Below are 21,895 nucleotides of genomic sequence, written 5' to 3' on the forward strand. Positions count from 1 at the left end.
ATCATCAACGACATCGGCGACATACAACTCTAATTTCATTTTTTCTTCTTCAATTGTTTTCATTTTTTCTTTCAAATACTCGTTTTAGTTTTCAACTAAATTTAACTTCTCGGCAAGAGGGTCGGTTGCAATTTCTGGTTCACATACCTCTCCTAGATAAAAATATCTATGCCAACTTGATGGGCATAATTATCATAAACGCGAAATGCAACAAATAGTTATAAAAAAGAATATACCACATTCGAATCATAAACCGAACAAGGGCCGACGGGGACGGATATCAAGGCCATGACACTATGTATAACAAACAATCGTACAAGTAAGAAAACTATCTAAATCATACAAATAAGATTTTTTTATAAAAATGATAAGAACAAGAGGATCACCTAGGTGGTGCCGGCGACGGGATGGTGCAGACGATCGATGGTGGCTAGGACGGCGACGGGAAGGTACTAAGTGAACCACACCTATACATATGCTAACTAAGAAGTTAATTTGAGCTCAAATTGCATATAAGTCAAATAAAATCCCACAAAATTACTCTCAAACTAAAACCTACAAATCACTATACTATAGAGCACTGCACGAGCTAATTTACCAATGAGAGATGAAAGGACAAAGCTGCCAACCTTTGTGAACACTTGGAGAGATGGGGTGCCTCAAATGTTGACAAATCTTGGCAAAAAATGGAGGATGAGTTTGAGCTAAGGGGAAGAACAGGGAGGGAAATGGAGAAAACAGAGAAATGGGCTCAGTCTGGACGGAGGACTTATATAGGGACATCTTTAGTCCTGGTTGGTTATACAAACCGGGACTAAATGGCTACCTCTAGTCCTGGTTGGTTATACAAACCGGGACTAAATGGCTACCTCTAGTCCCGGTTTGTGATACAAACCGGTACTAAATGGGCTCATGGGGGCCCCAGCCTGACACCCGCCTGCTACCATACCTTTAGTCCCGGTTTGTATCCATAGGTACAAAATGAACCGGGACTAAAGATGCCCGTGCCCCCGATCGCTCTTAGCCGTTGGAATCCGGACTAATGGTCACATTAGTCCAGGGCCGAAATCAAACCGGGACTAATGACCCAAACATAAGGTTTGTTTTCTATCAGTGTGATAAAATGTTTTTTGCAAAGAGCCTTACTTTTACTTTTATTCTAAACAAAATGCCATAAATTTGATTTATATTTAAAGGAAAAGGTTTTAATTCAACCGGCTGATTCTTTCCTTTCGTAAACCGCATCCACTGCCTAACATGTATCCCTCTCCCCCTCTAGCATGTTCTTATCTCTTCATACGCGCTTCTTCCTTCACATGTTCTCCTATCCATCTTTCCCCTCCTCATCTCTCTCTCTTTTGTTCATCACACTAGGACACAAGATGGCTCCCATGGAGACTACAACCACTCACCAATCGCTACAGCGAACCGGGAGAAACAACGACGACCACCTCATGCTGCATCCCCACTTCAACATCTGTTTTTGCTCCAAACGATGGGGCGACGCGATGCATCCTTGCCATGACTGCAATGCAGCTCGCCGCAGGGGCTGCAACGCAGCACAAAGGAAGAGGTCGGAGACGACGTCGCTCGTACTGCTGCAACGCATCACGCAAGCGGAGGCCAACATCGCCCGTCATCGATGACGCAACGCAGCACAAGGGGGACGTCGGAGATGGCTGCCGCTAGCTGCAATGCAACACGCAAGGGGATGCCGACGTCGCTTGCCGTCGGTGCTGCAATGCAGCACAAGAGGAACTTTGGAGATGGTCGCCGCTTGGCGCAATGCAACACACAGGGGGATGCCTGCGTCGCTCGTCGTCTGTGCTCCAACACAACACAAAGGGAGACGCCAGAGGCGGGAGCCGCTCGGCACACTGCTGCAACGCAACACGCAAGGGGAGGCAGGCGCCGCTCATCGCCGGTGTTGCAACGCAACGGGAAGGGGGCGTCGAAGACGGTGCCACTCGACGTACTGTTGCAATGCAACACGCAAGGGGAGGCGAGGGCGATGTCTATTGCGAGGATGGTACCAACTATTGGAAGCGCGTTGCGTCGAACTGCAAGTTGGCTGTGAGCCGCACGATGGAAACACTGTAGGCAAAGATACACGAAGATTAGTGAATCAACGAATTTTCCAGTTTGACTAATCGAATGACTTAGAGGGGTGAATCCTACGGCCAGGAAGGCGGATGATTTTCTTATCTTTTCAACCGGTTGATTTGTAGCACTGGTTATATTTAAATTCAAAAGTTTTTGGATTCGACATTCGAAGAAGTGTTTGGGTCTTTGTCAAAGGTCGCCTCATCTTGGATGGTATTTTGGTGCTGCACGAGGTGCTACATGAAATTAAATCCAAGCACTTGTGCCCCGTCCTTTTCAAAATTGATTTCCACAAGGCCTATGACACGGTGCACTGGACCTTCTTGCAGGAAGTGATGGTCTGGAAGGGCTTTGATTTGCACTGGATAGCGAGGGTGATGCAGATGGTGATGAGTGGGAGGACGACCATTAACATCAATGGCGAGGTTGGCCCATACTTCCCCACTGCCCAGGGCGTTCGGCAAGGGGACCCGCTTTCCCCCTTCCTCTTCAACCTTGTGGTTGATGCCCCGGCCGCCATCTTAGACAAGGCCAAGGCCAGCGGGCATATATCGGGGCTTTGCCACCATCTCCTTGGCGCGGGTGGAATCACGCACCTTCAATATGCCGATGACACGATCCTGATGGTCCAGGGGTCGGCTAGTGACATCGCCCACTTAAAATTCCTGCTCCTTTGCTTTCAGGAGATGTCTGGCCTAACGATTAACTTTGCCAAGAGTGAAGTTATGGTATTAGGCTACACGGACGAGGAGAAGCTTAGTATAACGAACCGACTCAGTTGTCGTCTCGGAACCTTCCCAACAACCTACCTCGGGCATGCCAATTAGTGATTCCCGGATCCTGGAGAAGGATTTGAGACCGACGGTGTCCAAAGTCCAACACCGGGTGGAGCCATGGCAAGGGCGTTGGTTGTCCAAAGCGGCTAGGGTGGTTCTGATCAACTCGTCCCTGACGAGTTTATTGATGTATTTGATGGGAGGCGGTTGGAGGCAGTTGGTGCCATAACAACCTGCCCGATATGTTTAATGAGGTGCTCGGGTCTCACAATGCAGCCGCCCGACCAGCCCTCCGGGTTATAATCGGGGCCCTCGCGTGGACGCTTTGGACTACTCATAATAAGCTTGTGATAGAATATGTTATTCCTGTTCATGCACTGATGCAGTTTTCAAATTGTGTGGTTTCATTCAGCTGTGGCGGCCGCTTAGCTGACGCTCCGTTCGGCCCTCCATCTACTCAGCCGCTGCGGCATTGAGGGTCATCACTAGCCGGCCTGTGCCCCTCATCCTCGCAGCCGCGACCTCCTCCAGCTCCGGACTATCTAGTCTTCTCTTTAGTCTCTTTTGGGATCTGTGTGCTGCGCCCCCAGCGTGTTTCTAATGTGTTGTGTTCGTTTCTTTCTTGATGTTTCGGTGATGTTGCCTGTGTATCCGATGAGGATAGAACGTGTGTGAGTTAAACATCTGGTATCATGTATGCTTAGTCGATGTTTTATAATATACTAGCAAAAGAGCCCGTGCGTTGCAACGGGATAATGCAACGGCTGAGAATCATGCTCGAAGGCATAGATATTCTAGTGGAAGCAATTGACAAAATCAAAGTTTTGAATTGTTACGGCTTCTCCACAAGCTTTTGCTTCTGTGTTTGCTGCATCAGCCTCACGATGCCATGGCCACTATCTCGCGATATGGGAAAATCTGGAGGGGAGAGGCAATTAAAAAACAATTTGGTTCTTGCTTTCCAATTAAGATCTGAATGAAGACGTTGTGGCGTCAGGAGACGGCCCTCTTAATTTCCATGACGACACAAAACTGAATGTAAGTAATATTGCTCTAGGAAAATCTACACAAGAGTACACCAAGAGCTGAAGCGACATTTTCTTCATGTAGTATGTAGGAGAAGAAGTTGAAGTCCAGTGGCTTGCTGGTGGGAAGGAGAGTCGCACAAGATGTCAGCATCAAAGAACAGAACTCTCAGGAGGCGGATTGGAAGCTTGTGGTGGTGTTGGTCGACATCCTCCACCATGGATCTTGCAGGTGGGACGTCGGGGAGCACACTCCCTCCTTCCTCCGTCCACTACATGCCCACCATATGGACGGTGGCGGTGCCGGGTCACGGGCAGCCGGATCTGAGGCGGGGTAGGAGCAGGTCCATGCCTCGGTTCGGCGGTGGCTCGTCTGTCACGCCCTAATGCCTGACATCGTCGCGTTTTGTTCCGTGGCTAGTCAGATCCGCGAGGCCACGGTGGAGTGTTCTGGAGTGGGAGGGCTGGCCGCCGCTCGAGGCGGTAGGTGGCGGGGTTTGGGCAGAAGCATGGGGGGAGATGTGGAGCGCACGACGGGGGAAGGATGGTGGACAGGGTGGAGAAGAGGAGGAACGGCCAGGAGAAAGAGGAGGCGTGGCGGCGCCGACCGGGAGGAAGGGGATGTGGTGGGTGGCGAGGAATCCATTGTAGCCGGGCTAGGCGACGACCCTGAGTGGCTTCGCACGGGAGGAGATGGTAGTGGCAGGATCTAGGCGCTCTGCCTTCGGCCTACCCGCCCCCCTGTAAGCACACAACGCCCACTGTCCTCCCCGTCGTGAAGCAACACGCTCGCCGACGAGCCCAGCAGAAGTTATTCCCCCTTCCACCTTCTCTGCCACCGGAGAATAGGGGTGGGCATAAAAACCGAGAACCGAAGACCGGAGCCGAAATAACTGGGACCGAAGCCGAAAAAACCGAGGACCGACGCTTCGGTTGTTCATTCGGTTAGTGATTGGCAGAAACCGAAATTACATCGATGAGTCCGGTCGTTGTAACCTAATGACCGAAGTGCCGAACTACACTGTATTAGTTAAGTAAGCCCAATGGCCCATCCACGTTGATAGACCCTGCAACAGCGGACAAAGCCTTTTTTTCATTCTTTATTCCCAGCACACATCTAAAGAAACACATACCCTAGCGCCGCCGCCTCCATTTTCTCTCCTCACTCAATCTCAGGAGCATTGTGCGCATAAATCTTTGACAAATATCATAACACAGTCTCACGGCAACGATAAACTGCACCATGCTAAGCATGAATTAAATTATGCAAGAAAAGAAATGAAGTTTGCGATTTCACCTTGTGGCCTTCAGCAGCTAGGTTCTCCTCCACTGCTGATGCCTCTGGTGAGGCAGCCATACTTTCCTGTGCCTGCACACCTTCAGCTCCATAGCCTCCAACTGCAGCTGCTGTGTAGTAGTCTGATGCCATGATCCTGTCCAGCTTAGCCCTCACCGCAGCATCTACAACCAAAAGGCACAGGTTTCAGTCAGCAATCACTTCCAACCAAACCAAGCAACAAATCTACTACTACACCAACAACACTCACAAGTAACAGAGGAGCCAGGGTGGATGGGCTCATCGGCACGGGCGAGCCATAAGCGGGCATGGTGTGCACAGGCCTGGAGCGCGTCGCGGTGGGAGACGCCGACCGCGGAAGCAGGGCGAGCCGCGGCGAGGGCGGCCACAGCGGACACGACGTCGAGGTCGCCCTCCACGAGCAGGTCCACGGTGTCGTCCCCGACGTAGTCGTAGGTGATGCAGCTGCTCCGCTCGTGCTCGCGCGCGGCCATGGTGGCGATGAAGTCGCTCTGCGGCTTGACGTTGAAGAGGGCGCCGAAGTAGACGAGCGCGAGGAGGTCCTGGACGGACGAATCGGAGCCGGAGGCGAACGGGGCGGGGGCGGGGGCGGGGGGGGGGGGGGGGGGGACGGAGACGGAGACCTCCTCGACGACGGCGACGGCGAGCGGGGCGCGGAGGCGCTCGAGCTCGTCGATGACGGCGGCGAGGGTGGGCTTGGAGCGCATCACCTCCTTCTGCTCCTGGTTGAGCGTCCTGCTGGCGGCGACGGCCTCCTCCATCTGCGCGATGCCTACTGGAGAAGATAGAACAAAGGAGTGCGGGTGTGATTCTCGCAAAACGCAGGGGTTAATTTGCAAAACTGAAACGTTTTCTCATATACCACTTAAAGAGGGACCACGGGTTGAATAGGCGAAAACAGAAGGACTTTTTTGCAAAACAGCCGAGACATGCGGCAGAAGCGATCCGTGGTTTATTATTAGGGTAGAAATAAAACGGGCGGAATCCTTTTTGGTAAAAAAATGGCTGGGTCTTTCAGGTTCGGGCTATATGGGTTTAGGCTTCGGACATCGGGTTTTATGCTCAGCCGGCCCACGCTACCTCTCGAGAAGGACTGCCTCCACGCACGCTAGGTTAGCCGCCGCCGGCCGCCGGCCGCCTTCACCCGCCGCTGCGGGCCGCCTCCCCCGGCCTCCTCCTCCATCACCCCGTCTCCTTCTCCCCCGCTCCTCCTACCTGTCCTGGCGCTGGAGCGATTCCACGGCGGCGACACCACCGCTTTCCCCGCCGTCTCTGCTCCCGCCCCGACGCCTCTGGATCTCCCGGCCTCGTGTCTTCCGGTACCTCCCGCCACTTGCAAAACCCTAAACCCTGTAAGCAGGCCACGGCTCCTGCCTTGCGGCGGCAATGGCGAGGGTCCCTGCCGGCGACTGGGTCCCCCACGTTGAGGCCTTCGTCGACGTCTCCCGCTCCCCCGCCCAGCACGTACGTTTCCCCTCCCCACCCCCCGCTGTCGCCCTCCCTGTTCGGGTTGGGTTCTCAATGCCTTCTCGTGCCTTTGTTTCATAATAAATTCTGCTTTCGGCTCCTATGGTTGCCTCGAATACACACTCCTTAACAATTGATTGACGGAGTCTCAGCCAACTTATATGTAATTATTGTGCGATTATCCCATAGGAATTTAGCCCCTATAAAGCTTCACTGAGATAAGCTCCAGCGTTGCAGAGGCTTCTGTAATTTATATAGTTCTAACACAATTTGGTACAAACTGCTAGTTGCTTAATACATGGGGCAAATGTTGTCATTGCATAGCTTAGTGTGCTTGATACACGCTATCCTTTGTTGTTTTAGTTTCTTGAGGACGCTAATGTTGTAATATGTGGTGTGCAACAGTCTGCAGGTGTGGATGCTCTTGTAGCCTTGGTCAACAAGGACAAGCTGACGCTCTTTGATTTGGTATGGCCTGGTTTCTCGGAGATCATATATCACTCTGCTCCATGATTTGGCTAAGGAAGGGCAGTTATTTATAGATCTTGTTGATGGTATCCTTTCAGGTGTCTAAGATGGACATGTATTTGACGACGACAGACCACATTGTTAGAGCAAGAGGTTTCTTTTACCTCTCATTGCATTTTCTTCCTCCATGCTGTTTGCCTATCTGTTTTAGAAAATTTTGCAAATTTGATAATGGAAGTAAAATTTATGGTCTATGCCATGTTTTAAGGTAGCACAGTTCCAAAAGATGCATACGTCAAGCCTTCTTTCTTCACTAAAGATTATTGTGGATTTCTTGTAATAAAAAAAATGTGAAGTTGTACTGTGCAATGGAGAGACACATCCACGCACGTCCGCATATTGGTAGCTAGCATAACACTTTATAGGATTTCGGATGATTACATTGTTGATAAACATGGGCCTTTTGCATTGTTTTTTCATTATCTGTTCTGTAAAGTCTTTTCTGCATGATAGATTTAAGTTCAGTGTCATAATCTTTCATTGGCACATGCATAGTTCCCTGCTCTCTGTTAAGGATCTGCTTCTGTTTGTTTTTCAGGAATCATGCTTCTGGGGGAAATCATGTCCCGCATTTCATCTAAATGGTTAGATGTTAATGCCATCACAACATTTTCAGACTTTTTTATATCAAGATTGGTAAGGTTCTCTTTGTGCATCATGGTTATTTCGTCTGAAATTTTTGTCATAGTTCATTACTTGAATTTTGAAGTACATACTCATTTCTCAAACACTAGTCTTATGAGCTCTCATTTACACCTGAACTAAATGGCAAATTTTACCTGCTGGACTTGTGTTCTTATTGTCACATGGAGTGAGATAAAAACCCTTGGGAATAAGATCATCAATCTGGGGAAGCTAACGGGTGTTCTTTGAACAGATTAAATAGGCCAGTGTACTTCTATTTTGCTTGGCTGTCTTTGCCTCGACACTCTAGAAACTAATCATTACATGTTTACTGCAGCCACTTTTTTGATTGCAAGGTCGAATTTTTAGCAATGCTAAGTTCCCTGTTGTGGAATACAAATGACTGAGTATGGGTTGGTATTAGGTTTCCGGGATACAAGCTTTATTTTTGTACTGTGTATCCAAGCTGTTAATCTTTTATGAAAAACCATTGTTCAAAACGGTGCATACAAGAGTAAATCTGGCTCTTCTATCCAGTTAAGATCAGAAAAATTGTCAGCAACTTGATTTGACATATTCAAGACTTGGGCTGCTTGATGTAATTTCAAAATTTGGCTTGCCAATGTTTGGGCAAGCCCAGAAATTGGCTACCAAATTGTCCTGCCAATCTCTTAAACTTGCCAGCTGGCTAGTCATTTTTTGGCTGCAACCTTATCTCAATGGGTTGCAACCCAAATGTGTCGTCATTTTACCTAGCAGGCCGTGGGGTATTGTTGCAACTTCTTCAATTTGATATCTCCAAATAAGTGATGATTTTATTAAGTGGCAAATAAGCAGTTCACCCAGGTTTTACATTTAATTAAAGAAGAAAGATAGTGACGAGTCTGGTTCTAGCCTAGAACTTCTAGGTTAGATATTGTCATCAATTCGTCGTAAGTTAGCTTACCCTTAAATTTGACTCAAGTAATGCTTTGTAAAGAATTCTCACTCCCTACAGAGAGGTGCATTATTAAAATGTTTGTTTGGTGCCGTGCTATTGCTTTGGTGATCTTTACCCTATGGTTACCAATTGGCCACCCTTCTCTCATTACTCATGAACTTCGTTTTTGGCATCAGTCAGATTGGCAAGCACTGAGGGGAGCACTTGTTGGATGCTTGGCTCTATTGCACAGAAAATTATCTGTTGGCACTATTATGGTTGCTAATGTCAAAAGACTACTTGAGGCTTTCATACATGATGTTCAAGTACAGTCACTTGCAGCTGCTGACCGCAAGGTTGATTTGAATGATTGAATCTTTAGCACAAGTATCCTCAAATAAAATTAGATTTAATCTCTCTATTGATATATTTTTCATCACTCTTTTCTTTCAGCTGTGCTTTGAAATTTTTAGCTGCATACTTGATCACTACCCAGAAGCTGTCAAGACAATGGTATGATACTTACTCAATCTCTGGACAACTATGGATCACACCGTCATCTCAAAACTTTCTTAGTAGCTATTATTAAGTTAATCCTACATGTTAACCAGCTACCCCTTAATGTTCTAACTTTTAACATCTTACGAACTCCAGTTAATTGTGTATGTTCGGCTTGTCTACCTAGGAGTTGCCGAAGTTGAGTAATATTCATTGTAAAGACCATGCGTGTTCCCATTACATAGAGTAGCAGTATGTCTATCTAACTGGGTTAAACATGGTTCAATTCCATCAAATAGTACTTCAAATTGGTGCCTCCCAGGTTTGCACACTTGATAAATTATAGTGAAATGGAGGGAGTAATTTTTGTACCGTCGTGATTATTTCTATTCCTTACCTGGCAAGCATATATTACTTGTTCCATTATGCAATGCTTGGCACTGTTGACGAAATCTTGCATATTGATGTTATCATGTTTGGGCTAAAGTGTAACAACCTTCCAATATTACTGGAAGAATTATAGAGGTAGTGTTGATACTTGATAGTGGTAGTTTGGAAGTGTACACTTATTTCAGAATCGATGGATCTTCATTTCCGAGCCTTTGTCATGGAGGCTGGTTTTATATATTAATTTTGTCTTGTTATTTACACCTCCCCTGGATTTATTTAATGATGTGTACACACCAACACAAGTTTAATCGCTATGCCCAGGATGATGAACTGCTATACTGGATCTGTCAATCAATCGATGAAGAAAAAGACCCAGAGTGCTTGAAGCTTTCTTTTCATGTGGTGGAAGTTGTCATGAAGCTGTTTCCAGACCCATCTGGTTTGGCAGACCAATTTGCAAGTGACTTTTTTGAGATTCTGAGCAAATATTTTCCTGTCTACTTCACACATGTATGTTAATAAACTATTGTGACTTTCAAAACATTTTCGTGTGTTTGTCATTCTGCAACTTAGTAGTTCTTGACATTCCTTTCTCCAACATGGTATCATGTACATGTGCAGGGAGCCGGTGATAATTTAGGTGTTACAAGAGACGAGCTTTCTAGGGCATTGATGGTATGAACTTAGTATTTTACCTGATAGATTATTTCAAAGACCATTTGATCTTTTTAGCTGAGCATATGGCTTGGCGTTATAATTATTTTTTAAATGCCGCTACAGAGTTATGTGTTATATCGCCTTGTCATGCTTCTAAATGAAGAAACATTTTCTACAATTTATGAGTTATTGATGGTATGACCTGTTTAAATATTGACAGCATGCCTTCTGTGCAAGCCCGTATTTCGAGCCCTTTGCCATTCCATTGCTTTTAGATAAACTTTCTTCCTCTCTTCCATTAGCAAAGGTCAGTAGCTTAAACTTATCTTAATGTTTCCAGTTCATCAATCTATCAAAGTGGATACCCTCTTTGTTTTTCTGCTAAAAATTGACATTTTAATATTATGTACAGCTTGATTCCTTAAGATATTTGGACAATTGCATTCAGTGCTATGGAGCTGATAGAATGGTTGCACATGCATCAGCTATTTGGTTTAAGTTGAAAGAAGTGCTTTTTAGCCTTTCTTCAGATCAACTTTTATCATCAGGGTCACCTAAAGATGCAGAGAATAATAAGAATGAAATAATATCAGAAGCTAAACATTGCTTGAAGACTGCTGTTACATATATACATTCTTCGGATAGAGATATTTTCATCAATTTGATCTTGTTGGATGACGATATTGTGAATAACATCCATTCTGTAACAACTGAAGAGAACTCCATCTGTAGTTCACTGCAAAACCAGAAACAACTGCAAGCCCTTGGAAGTGTCATTTCCATTCTTGCTGAATCATCTACATATTTGTGCACTAGAGTTTTGCAAGCACATTTTAAACGCTTGGTGGATATTTTGGGAAACTCAGCTGGTTTTGATTCTCAACACCTGAACATCGGCAATGGATCATCCCCTGCTGCTATTAACTATGGAGCTCTCTATTTATCTGTTCAAATGCTTTCATCCTGCCGAGAAGTCGCTGTGGCATCTCGAGAAGGCTTCCCAGCAGAGGAGTCCTGGTGGCTCATCTTAGAGGAAAAGCTGGATCAATTCATCCAGCTTTCTGGAAAATTGTTGACTATTGATTCTCAGACTATCCAGTCAGCGGTCAGAAAAGAATGTGTTTCGTATGCTGGTATGTTGCAATCTTTGATTATGACTTGCTACATACCACATTTTGTAAGATAACATGCACCTATTAGGCGCTGTCACATTTATCTGAACTTTCCTGATATATGCTTGTAGATTTTGCTTAAAAGAACTCCTCATTACAGAAGGTCGTGCATCTAGTTTGCAAATAGGCATGCCGTCCATAGCTGTGTTCTTTCAGTCTACATATTATTTGTCACTAACTCCTTGGCCATTTCTAGAGATTCTAGTCTATAAGGTCTACCTTATTCATCAAGGTTGTGTTTTAGTTCCAAGTATTTAATTGATGAACTCTTAATTTTTATTTTTCTCTTGCTGAATTTCAGTGCTTCTTTAGAATCATTGACGAGGATCAAGCTGTCTATCCTAATATGGTTGTTTCTTATAAATGGTTTGCAGTGAAGGGTTTGCTGATACTTGCAACTATGCCGGAACAATGTTCACTTGTACTGGCAAATGCTTATGAGGATATTTTGCTGATGCTCACATCAGTAATTACAAGCAAGTATGAAGATGCACATTTGTGGAGATTATCATTGAAAGCATTGACTAACATTGGCTCATCTGCTGTGGAATTCGGTGCTTCTAAAAGAGAAACGGTCTACAATAGAATTGTTGTTGACAAGATTATTCGTTTGACTGAATCTTGTGATGCATCGATGCCTCTGAATCTAAGACTTGAAGCAAGTTTTGAAGTTGGCACCGCCAGTGTGAACTATATGTTAAGGGTTGCCAGATCACTTGAAGAAGCTGTCATCACAAATATTTCTCAGGCATGTATCAAATCCTCCTGTTGGCTTCTTATTTCCTGCAATTGCATTTTATTAGCAACCAAACTATTATTTTATTCATCATGCAGGTTAATGGAAGTATAGAATGTGTGGAATACGTAATCTGTCTGATTGATTGTTACTGCAGTCGTCTCCTTCCTTGGTATGCCAACCTTGCCTTCCAGTATGTATTGCTGTATCAACGAACATGTATTACAACGAGTCTGTAATCTTGAAACATCTTTATCAGTTTATACAAACTTAACTGTAAAAAAGGTTTCAGATACTTGACCAATTTGATAGCTGAAGAATGTTACTGGTGGCATGCTTGATACGTGTGCCCTGTACTAGCCTTTTCACAGGATATATGTTAGCCAAATATCATCTTCTCTCTGACTAACCATCTCCATTATGACAGGTTGTTTACTTCCGGTGGTCTCAATGAACTTGCTTTGAGCTTTGCTCTGCGACTGTGGGATGAAATTGGGGACTTGGTTACTCTGGATAGAATCAGATCACAGGTGAAGCTCTATCAAACTGAATATTTTTCTAATTTAGTTGATTTACTGGTACTTAGGTATCTATATGACGTATAAATCTGTACTGCGTAATCATGGCACACTCTCACTTCTCTCTCAGGGTCTTCTTGACTCGCTAATGATGGGAATGAAGTTATTAGTAGGAGTCTGCACAGAGGAACAACAGTCATTGATTGTTCAGAAAGCATGTGGCATAGTATCATCGAAGCTGTCTCTCCCAGTGAATACAATGACACATCATCTGTTGTCTGTAGAGGAGTTAGTTCCTGCACACTCTGTTGAAGATACAGCCCTTGTGTGTATGCTTTCATCAGTAATAGTCGGTCTTCGGCCTCGAACACCTTTACCAGAAATGATCATGATTATTAACCTCTTTTCGGTCTTTCTACTGAATGGACATATACCAGCTGCTCATGCATTAGCTTCTATCTTCAACAAATATGTACAGAATTCAGACTTCTCACATGAGAATAAGCTGGATAAGAAACTTGATGTTATTCTTGGGGAATGTTTCTCAATTGTATTAACCAGCAGCAGTTTGAAGATGTCTCACTCTGCTGCTGTCACTTCAGATAGTGCTAACTCAGACAGCTTGCCTGGAACTGGAAGCATAGGTTCAAAGTTTGATATCTTATGTGGCTTGGCATGGATTGGCAAAGGGTTGCTTATGAGAGGAGATGAAAAAGTGAAGGAAATTTCACTGTTTCTTCTTAAATGCCTGGTCTTAGATCAGATTTCGGCGAACATTCCACCCCACCAGGAAGAACACAATGACAACCTCTCGTCAGATGCTTCTCTTGCAACAGCTGCAGCTGGTGCATTCCATGTGATGATGAGTGATTCAGAAGTCTGCCTAAATAAAAAGTTCCATGCAAGAATAAAGTTTTTATATAAGCAGCGTTTTTTCTCAATACTGATGCCAATTTTTCTCTCTAAAATTAAGGAGACCCCGGAGATGACAACAAAGTAGGTATCAACATTTTCATCACTTTGTGTTATATCTTGTATTTAATTTGAACCATATGCTTTTGTATAACATGTTTCTATTACTTTGCCTATGCATCAGTAGTATCTCCCTTTTTGTCATATCTTTGCTACTATTTTTTTTTCTGTTATTTTGAGGTCATATGTGGACATATCTGTTCTATTATTTCGCTTGGACACTTATGCATTTAGTTTTGATTTGTTACCTGTGAAACTCCCAAGGGTTTAGCTTAGTTTATTCGTGTACTCTGATTTTGCATACCCTTTTTCATATTTTACGAGTTAGTGAAAAGTAAGCAATGTGATGACACCGTTTCGGATATCAAGATGGTACTGTAACATAATTTTCATGACAGCAATGCAAAATGAGCTGTGCACGAGTTTAGAAGTCAAGGAATTCTTTATGCTATGTGTGCCTCGGAGGAAAAACCATTTGAGTTGTCACATCAGTTGAATATACTGCAATTTTGTAACCTCAGGGACTAGGTTGTATCACTTTCCTTAATTTTGTTCCATACTGTGCTTTTCCTCATGAATTCTTGTCATTAGGATTTTATATTTTAGAGAAAAAAATGTATTTTTGATTAAAAGTTATTGATATAGCCAGTGTTAGTTCCTTTGATGAACTGATCCTGTATCTTTAGTGATTTTCTTAATTGTCAAATGTCTTGAAGCAACTGAAAAATATCATCCACTGCAGATTGGTGATGTATCGAGCATTTGGACATATTATTTCTAATGCTCCAGTGTCAGCAGTTATAACAGAAGCCCATCAGGTTTATTACTTCTCGATTGAAGCATGCACAATCTTTGTCGGATCACAGCATACTAATTGCCCAATTGTTTAACTAATTGTTTTATCAGATTTTGCTCGTCATGGTTGATATCTTAGCTAAATTGAGCATGGATATTCAGGATAAAGATCTGGTATATAGTTTGTTGCTCGTCTTATCTGGAATGTTGATGGATGAAAAAGGTGATATCATTTACTTTACTCCATTCAGATTATTCATTTTCTTTTGTTTATTCTGCAAACTTGACTGGTCCATTCTGTGTTCTACTACTGAATTCCTGATGGAATTTCTTTGCTTCCGGCGCTAAATCTTGCTCTTCCTATGCAGGCAAAGAATGCATTCTGGAAAATATGAACATTATTGTCAGTGTACTTGCACAACTTGTTTCCTATCCTCACATGATGGTACTTTAGCGTTATTCATATTCAGTTCCACTTGGTCCACTTGTAAGATCAGCATGTTTCACATCCTTTTCCCTTTCTCCTGTAGGTTGTTCGGGAGACGGCCTTGCAATGTTTTGTTGCCATGTCCAGCTTTCCCCACTCAAAAGTTTATCGCATGCGACCACAGGTTAGTTTTCTATTTATGCAGATTGTTGAGAAATATATGCATACACAGTATGACCCTTAAGACATTGAATTATTATTACACTGCTTTTTATTTATCATAGACAGCACTCCCCTTATTGTTGGAGATAATTAGGTCTCCTGCTTTAGCTGCACACTTTAGAACGTTATGGATAAATGAGATGGCATATATCTATCTTATGACTAATTTTTTGTTGTAGGAACTTAGATTGTCTTAATATCGCAACTGTTGTCAAGTAAGAAATGTTTCCTTCTGAAGGAATAATAGAGAACTCATTGCAGAATGGTATATTCATGCAGGTCCTACAAGCAGCAATCAAGGCTCTTGATGATAAGAAAAGGGTTGTTCGCCAAGAGGCTGTTCGATGTCGACAAACATGGTATTAAAACTATATCCTATTTCTGAGAGTTCTGGCGCTATTCTGTGGCAACATGAACCATCCGATGTAATATTAGCGCAACTAGCAAATGATGCAACTTTTATGCCATTTGAATGAAGTCGCCCATGGTGTCTTTCCCTGAAAAAAACAATCCTATTTTGAGCCATCAACCTTGCCTGACGAGTTGTTATTTTCCTGCAGGCAATCATCATTTGCTTAAGGTAGTCTTTCTCCTGCCACTGATCATAGTTCGGATGCACTCACTGAACAGAGTGTGTTGTAGAGCAAGTATGGAAGATGTGTGATAGGTATGCCATTCTTCAATCTTCTGGTTGTTTCATCTTGATTACCCCCTCTAAACTTTTCAGATTACCTGACTTTCAGCTCAATGCATGTATACAGGCTGTGGTAGCGCTTAGGGTGGTAGAGTACAATGCGGCTCCTTCCTCCTCTGAAATGCTTTTGGACTGTAAGTTGTGGCAGGAGCGTAGTTTTTCGGATGAAATTTGGGGAACAACAGTTGGATGGTGTATGCCGGTGCATTGGATACAATCTGGCTGACCGCCCTTTTGTCCCCCTTTCCTTGTATTTATCATGAATGGCCTAGGATCATAGTTGCATTTATTTGTACGACCAGCTCGCGAATGTATCTTTGGGTCTCCTTATCCATTGCATTTGTGTCTCAAGACGGGAGAATGCATGAGTCAGATGTGGCCTGGGTGCTGATCATCATGGCAAATTGTTCACCGTACCAAAGTAGTTTTTCTAAGCCGTGAGTTCCCCTGGTATGCGCAGCTATATAACTATATATGGTTGTATTTGAAGTCTTTCTTCGGTGATTAAAATGTGATCAATGCGCTTCATCCAACATGCTTAGTTTTGGTTAACTATGTCTACCATCAGGAAAGTTTGATGATCCACGATGCGATAAGCTGATCCACCAATTGCAAACCGCAACACATGGAATGCCCATTCTAATTATGAACTGTTCAGCCCAGACGTACATGTTTCATCCCCGGAGAAGACCGACACCGTGATGGATGCTTAGAGCCCGTAGAGCATTAGGATGGGGGCAGGCTGCGAACAAGAACGGACCAAGCAAGCAGGTCATGGCGCCTCTTCCCGCCTAAAATCTGTGCATTGTCAGGCTGAAGACAGCCATGAATGTCAGTGATGCCGATTCGATTATAACAGTACCTATTTGGTTGATACAATAAACAAAAAGTTTAGAAGAACAGTAAAAATTTAAAAAATAGTAATTAAATTTTTAAAATTTAGAATTTTTTTTGTAGATGTTTGTATTAGTGTGGCACAAGTGTGCTTGACAATTTTCATGGCATATGGGATAGTAGTGCGTCGTTGATGAAAAAAAACAAAATTAAGTGTAACATTTGGGGCTCCACTTAGCTCTGCCTATGTTGTCTTAACATAGTCGGTCCCAAGCCCGGGTAAAGGAGGATGATTGTGATAGGCTTGACGAGCCAACGTCAAAATTCAACCACTTTTATGGAGATGAAACCCAAAAGATTTTTGTTGGGACAAAAGATTTTTGTTGGGGCGTAACTCTCTTAGTGACGCGTCACATCAGAATCCGGGTGTGGTGGAAAATGGGCAAGGGCCGGGCCGTTACCCCCTAGGTGGCGTGCTGTATCGTGATCTGGATACAGACGCAAGTGAGCAAGGATCAGGTCGTCACATCCTTAGTGGCGCGCTACATCGGCGCCCGGGTGCAGTGGAAAATAAGCAAGGGTCTTCGCATTTGACTCGACGAGTGCGAAGGGTAAGGAAGCTAGCCGAGCCTCGGAGGATTCTCTTAGATAGCTAGAACGTAGGGTCTCTAACAAGTAAGCTTCGGGAGGTAGTTGATACAACGGTGAGGAGAGACATTGATATCCTTTGCGTCCAAGAGACCAAATGAAGGGGACATAAGGCGAAGGAGGTGGAGGATACCGGCTTCAAGCTGTAGTACACGGGGACGGTTGCAAACATAAATGGAGTAGGCATCTTGATCAGCAAGAGCCTCAAGTATGGAGTGGTAGACGTGAAGAGACGTGGGGACCAGATTATCCTAGTCAAGCTGGTAGTTAGGGACTTGGTTCTTAATGTTATCAGTGCGTATGCCCCGCAAGTAGGCCACAATACAAACACCAAGAGGGAGTTCTGGGAAGGCTTGGAGGACATGGTTAGAAGTGTACCGATTGGCGAGAGGCTCTTCATAGGACGAGACCTCAATGGCCATGTGGGCACATCTAACACAAGTTTCGAAGGGGTGCATGGGGATTTGGCTATGGTATCAGGAATCAAGAAGAAGACGTCTTAAGCTTTGCGCTAGGCTACAACATGATCATAGCTAACACCCTTTTTAAGAAGAGAGAATCACATCTAGTGACTTGCAGTAGTGCGCAACACTCTAGCCAGATTGATTTCATCTTCTCGAGAAGAGAAGACACACATGCATGCCTAGACTGTAAGGTGATACATGGAGAGAGTGTTGTCCCTCAGCATAAGCTTGTGGTTGCTGACTTCCGTTTTCGGATTCGTGTCCAGCGGGACAAGCGTGCCAAAGTTTTTAGAACAAAGTGGTGGAAGCTCAAGGGGGAGGCAGCTCAGGCTTTTAAGGAGAGGGTCATTAAGGAGGGCCCTTGGGAGGAAGGAGGTGATGCAGACAACATGTGGACAAAGATGGTGACTTGCATTTGTAAGGTGGCCTAAGAGGAGTTTTGAATGTCGAGGGGAGGTAGAGCAGAAGCTAAAGATACATGGTAGTTGAACGATGATGTCCAGAAGACAATTAAGGAGAAGAAAGATTGTTTTAGACGTCTATATCTGGATAGGAGTGCACAAAACATAGAGAAGTACAAGATGGCAAAGGGCCAAAAATAGCCACACGATTTTGTCCTCCTTTCGTGCAGCGTGGACTCGTGAACCTCCCACACCGAGTCGCTTTGCTCACTTCCCCCTCCCACGGCCTTGCTGCATGCCGCTTGTGCACCCACATCCGCCGCCATTGCCATATTTTGCAGCTCGCCACCTCTCTTTTCAACTCACCGTCGATGTCATTACACACGCTCCTACCTTGTCGTCGTTCCAGCGGCACCCCAACTAGACGCGGCTTCATCCATGCCCAGGTGTATGTCAACAACAAAACTCGCACCGCCCATCATCGCACGTCAACGCCACCTCTGCTAGGCCCCATCGTCGACATGCACCGCTATGATGTAGCGAAAAACACAAAAAATTCGCATCTAAGAACTGCGATGGTCAGTTGAAGTAAAATCAAAAACTGCTTCAGGAAAACTAAACTCAGGTTATAGCAAAAAACAACATGAGCATATGAAAGCTCTACAAGTGATGAAGCAAAAATCATGTCGGTTCCAGAAACAAATACATGTGTTCCAACAAGAAAATTAGGTTTAACAAAAAAATCGCTCCAGATGGGATCTCTTCAGAACCGAGGCTTGTGGCGGTGATAAAATTCTTCTGGAGGTATGGCAGTTGGTTTCTGTATTTACGTGGAATTATGGCGGTGGAATTGGACTAAGGTGGTATCAGGGGCCCCACATGGTTAGGTGGCGGGGCCACCACCTTGCCGCACCATATGTCCACCTGGGAGCCTCATGGCTCCTCTTGCTAGTTCCCGAAGCTTCCATGTTTCTTGTTGCTCAAACAAATCATGTTAAACCGGCACAGTATTTTGACGTCCGTAGACATTGATTTTCGGTGAAACCCAAAAGAAGAACTAACACTCGACACTAAATTAATAGTTTAATTCGTAAAAATAATGTAAAAACCTATAAAAGTGTATACAAATGATAACATAATAATATTTAATAAAAAAATATATATAGATAAGTTTGAGGGGTATCATCATTTCCAAGCTTAATTCCTACTCGTCCTCGAGTAGGCAAATGCTAAAATAGGTAATTTTGTTGTTGAACGTTACATAGCAAGATCTTGATCAAATGATGTAACAGTGGTGTGATCTTAGGAATAGTCCGGAAACGAAGATTGATATATAGGATGACCTCATTTGATTACCGGAAGGTTTTCGGAGTTACCGGGAATGTACCGGGAATGACGAATGGGTTCCGGGAGTTCACCGGGGGGGGGGGGGGCAACCCACCCCGGGGAAGCCCATAGGCTTTGAGGGTGGCACACCAACCCTTAGTGGGCTGGTGGGACAGCCCAAAAGGGCTCTATGCACCAAGAAGATAAAATCAAGAGAAAAGAAAAAAAAGGAGGAGGTGGGAAGGAAGGGGGACTCCCTCCCACCAAACCAAGTCCAACTCGGTTTGGGGGGGAGTCCTCCCCCCTTGGACTCGGCCGACCCCCTTGGGGCTCCTTGAGCCCCAAGGCAAGGTCCCCTCCCTCCCACCTATATATACGGAGGTTTTAGGGCTGATTTGAGACGACTTTTCCACGGCAGCCCGACCACATACCTCCACGGTTTTTCCTCTAGATCGCGTTTTTGCGGAGCTCGGGCGGAGCCCTGCTGAGACAAGGTCATCACCAACCTCCGGAGCGCCGTCACGCTGCCGGAGAACTCTTCTACCTCTCCGTCTCTCTTGCTGGATCAAGAAGGCTGAGATCATCGTCGAGCTGTATGTGTGCTGAACGCGGAGGTGCCGTCCGTTCGGTACTAGATCGTGGGACTGATCGCGGGATTGTTCGCGGGGCGGATCGAGGGACGTGAGGACGTTCCACTACATCAACCGCGTTCACTAACGCTTCTGCTGTATGATCTACAAGGGTACGTAGATCACTCATCCCCTCTCGTAGATGGACATCACCATGATAGGTCTTCGTGCGCGTAGGAAATTTTTTGTTTCCCATGCGACGTTCCCCAACAGTGGCATCATGAGCTAGGTTCATGCGTAGATGTCTTCTCGAGTAGAACACAAAAGTTTTTGTGGGCGGTGATGTGCGTTTTGCTGCCCTCCTTAGTCTTTTCTTGATTCCGCGGTATTGTTGGATTGAAGCGGCTTGGACCGACATTACTCGTACGCTTACGAGAGACTGGTTTCATCGTTACGAGTAACTCCGTTGCTCAAAGATGACTGGCAAGTGTCGGTTTCTCCAACTTTAGTTGAACCGGATTTGACCGAGGAGGTCCTTGGATGAGGTTAAATAGCAACTCATATATCTCCGTTGTGGTGTTTGCGTAAGTAAGATGCGATCCTACTAGATACCCATGGTCACCACGTAAAACATGCAACAACAAAATTAGAGGACGTCTAACTTGTTTTTGCAGGGTATGCTTGTGATGTGATATGGCCAATGATGTGATGTGATATATTGGATGTATGAGATGATCATGTTGTAATAGAAATATCGACTTGAACGTCGATGGTACGGCAACCGGCAGGAGCCATAGGGTTGTCTTTATACTAACGTGTGTGCTTGCAGATGCATTTACTATTTTGCTAGGATGTAGCTTTAGTAGTAATAACATGAGTAGCACGACAACCCCGATGGCAACACGTTGATGGAGATCATGGTGTGGCGCCGGTGACAAGAAGATCGTGCCGGTGCTTTGGTGATGGAGATCAAGAAGCACGTGATGATGGCCATATCATGTCACTTATGAATTGCATGTGATGTTAATCCTTTTATGCACCTTATTTTGCTTAGAACGACGGTAGCATTATGAGGTGATCTCTCACTAAAATTTCAAGACGAAATTGTGTTCTCCCCGACTATGCACCGTTGCTACAGTTCGTCGTTTCGAGACACCACGTGATGATCGGGTGTGATAGACTCAACGTTCACATACAACGGGTGCAAAACAGTTGTGCACGCGGAACACTCGGGTTAAGCTTGATGAGCCTAGCATGTGCAGACATGGCCTCGGAACACATGAGACCGAAAGGTCGATCATGAATCATATAGATGATATGATTAGCATAGGGATGCTTACCACTGAAACAATACTCAACTCACGTGATGATCGGACTTGAGCTAGTGTAAGTGGATCATGAACCACTCAAATGACTAGAGAGATGTACTTTTTGAGTGGGAGTTTAGCGAATAATTTGATTAAGTTAAACTCTAATTATCTTGAACATAGTCTAAGTCCACTTTGAATATATTTGTGTTGTAGATCATGGCTCACGCGACAGTCATCCTCAATTTTAATACGTTCCTAGAGAAAGCTAAGTTGAAAGATGATGGAAGCAACTTTGTAGACTGGGCTCGTAATCTTAAGCTAATCTTACAAGCTGGGAAGAAGGATTATGTCCTTAATGCTGCGTTAGGAGATGAACCACCCGCTACGGCTGATCAGGATGTTAAGAATGCTTGGTTAGCACGTAAGGAGGACTACTCAATAGTTCAATGTGCAGTCTTGTATGGCTTAGAACCGGGACTTCAACGTCGCTTTGAGCGTCATG

At 44.7% G+C, this 21,895-nt stretch overlaps 2 protein-coding genes across 5 annotated transcripts; one reads left to right on the forward strand and one right to left on the reverse strand.

Annotated features, from left to right (window-relative positions):
* Positions 1-5,112: 5,112 nt before the first annotated feature.
* LOC123409468 lies at positions 5,113-6,405 on the reverse strand. The gene is made up of 3 exons (XM_045102360.1): positions 6,351-6,405; positions 5,452-5,997; positions 5,113-5,365 (listed from the first exon to the last, which is right to left on the reverse strand). The coding sequence occupies exons 1-3, from the start codon at positions 6,403-6,405 to the stop codon at positions 5,151-5,153; spliced, it is 816 nt and encodes a 271-aa protein (XP_044958295.1). The 3' UTR covers positions 5,113-5,150.
* LOC123407257 (MMS19 nucleotide excision repair protein homolog) lies at positions 6,292-16,294 on the forward strand. 4 transcript variants are annotated; one of them, XM_045100352.1, is made up of 21 exons: positions 6,309-6,686; positions 7,095-7,157; positions 7,256-7,310; positions 7,756-7,853; positions 8,958-9,116; positions 9,214-9,273; positions 9,970-10,158; positions 10,270-10,323; positions 10,526-10,612; positions 10,718-11,438; positions 11,852-12,225; positions 12,312-12,385; positions 12,641-12,743; positions 12,862-13,727; positions 14,446-14,521; positions 14,610-14,721; positions 14,867-14,943; positions 15,029-15,109; positions 15,427-15,506; positions 15,708-15,814; positions 15,891-16,294. In XM_045100352.1, the coding sequence occupies exons 1-20, from the start codon at positions 6,609-6,611 to the stop codon at positions 15,724-15,726; spliced, it is 3,426 nt and encodes a 1,141-aa protein (XP_044956287.1). In that variant the 5' UTR covers positions 6,309-6,608; the 3' UTR covers positions 15,727-15,814; positions 15,891-16,294. The 4 variants fall into 4 exon arrangements, with proteins under 4 accessions (XP_044956289.1, XP_044956287.1, XP_044956286.1 ...); XM_045100351.1 differs by having other exon boundaries at positions 6,310-6,686; positions 15,909-16,294; XM_045100353.1 differs by lacking the exons at positions 6,309-6,686; positions 7,095-7,157; positions 7,256-7,310 and having other exon boundaries at positions 7,772-7,853; positions 8,962-9,116; positions 15,909-16,294.
* Positions 16,295-21,895: the final 5,601 nt, after the last annotated feature.

Source organism: Hordeum vulgare, chromosome 7H, assembly GCF_904849725.1.
Source record: "Hordeum vulgare subsp. vulgare chromosome 7H, MorexV3_pseudomolecules_assembly, whole genome shotgun sequence".
Lineage (NCBI taxonomy): Eukaryota > Viridiplantae > Streptophyta > Magnoliopsida > Poales > Poaceae > Hordeum > Hordeum vulgare.

Excerpts from the sequence above, each read along its gene's own strand:
- LOC123407257 (XM_045100352.1), top strand. The coding sequence starts at position 6,609 with ATGGCGAGGGTCCCTGCCGGCGACTGGGTCCCCCACGTTGAGGCCTTC. Across the intron at positions 9,274-9,969 it reads CAGAAGCTGTCAAGACAATG|GATGATGAACTGCTATACTG; the intron begins GTATGATACTTA and ends CGCTATGCCCAG. Across the intron at positions 14,722-14,866 it reads AATGTTGATGGATGAAAAAG|GCAAAGAATGCATTCTGGAA; the intron begins GTGATATCATTT and ends CTTCCTATGCAG.
- LOC123409468 (XM_045102360.1), bottom strand. The coding sequence starts at position 6,405 with ATGGAGGAGGAGGCCGGGGGAGGCGGCCCGCAGCGGCGGGTGAAGGCG. Across the intron at positions 5,998-6,350 it reads GCGGGTGAAGGCGGCCGGCG|TAGGCATCGCGCAGATGGAG; the intron begins GCCGGCGGCGGC and ends TATCTTCTCCAG. Across the intron at positions 5,366-5,451 it reads CCCTGGCTCCTCTGTTACTT|ATGCTGCGGTGAGGGCTAAG; the intron begins GTGAGTGTTGTT and ends TTTTGGTTGTAG.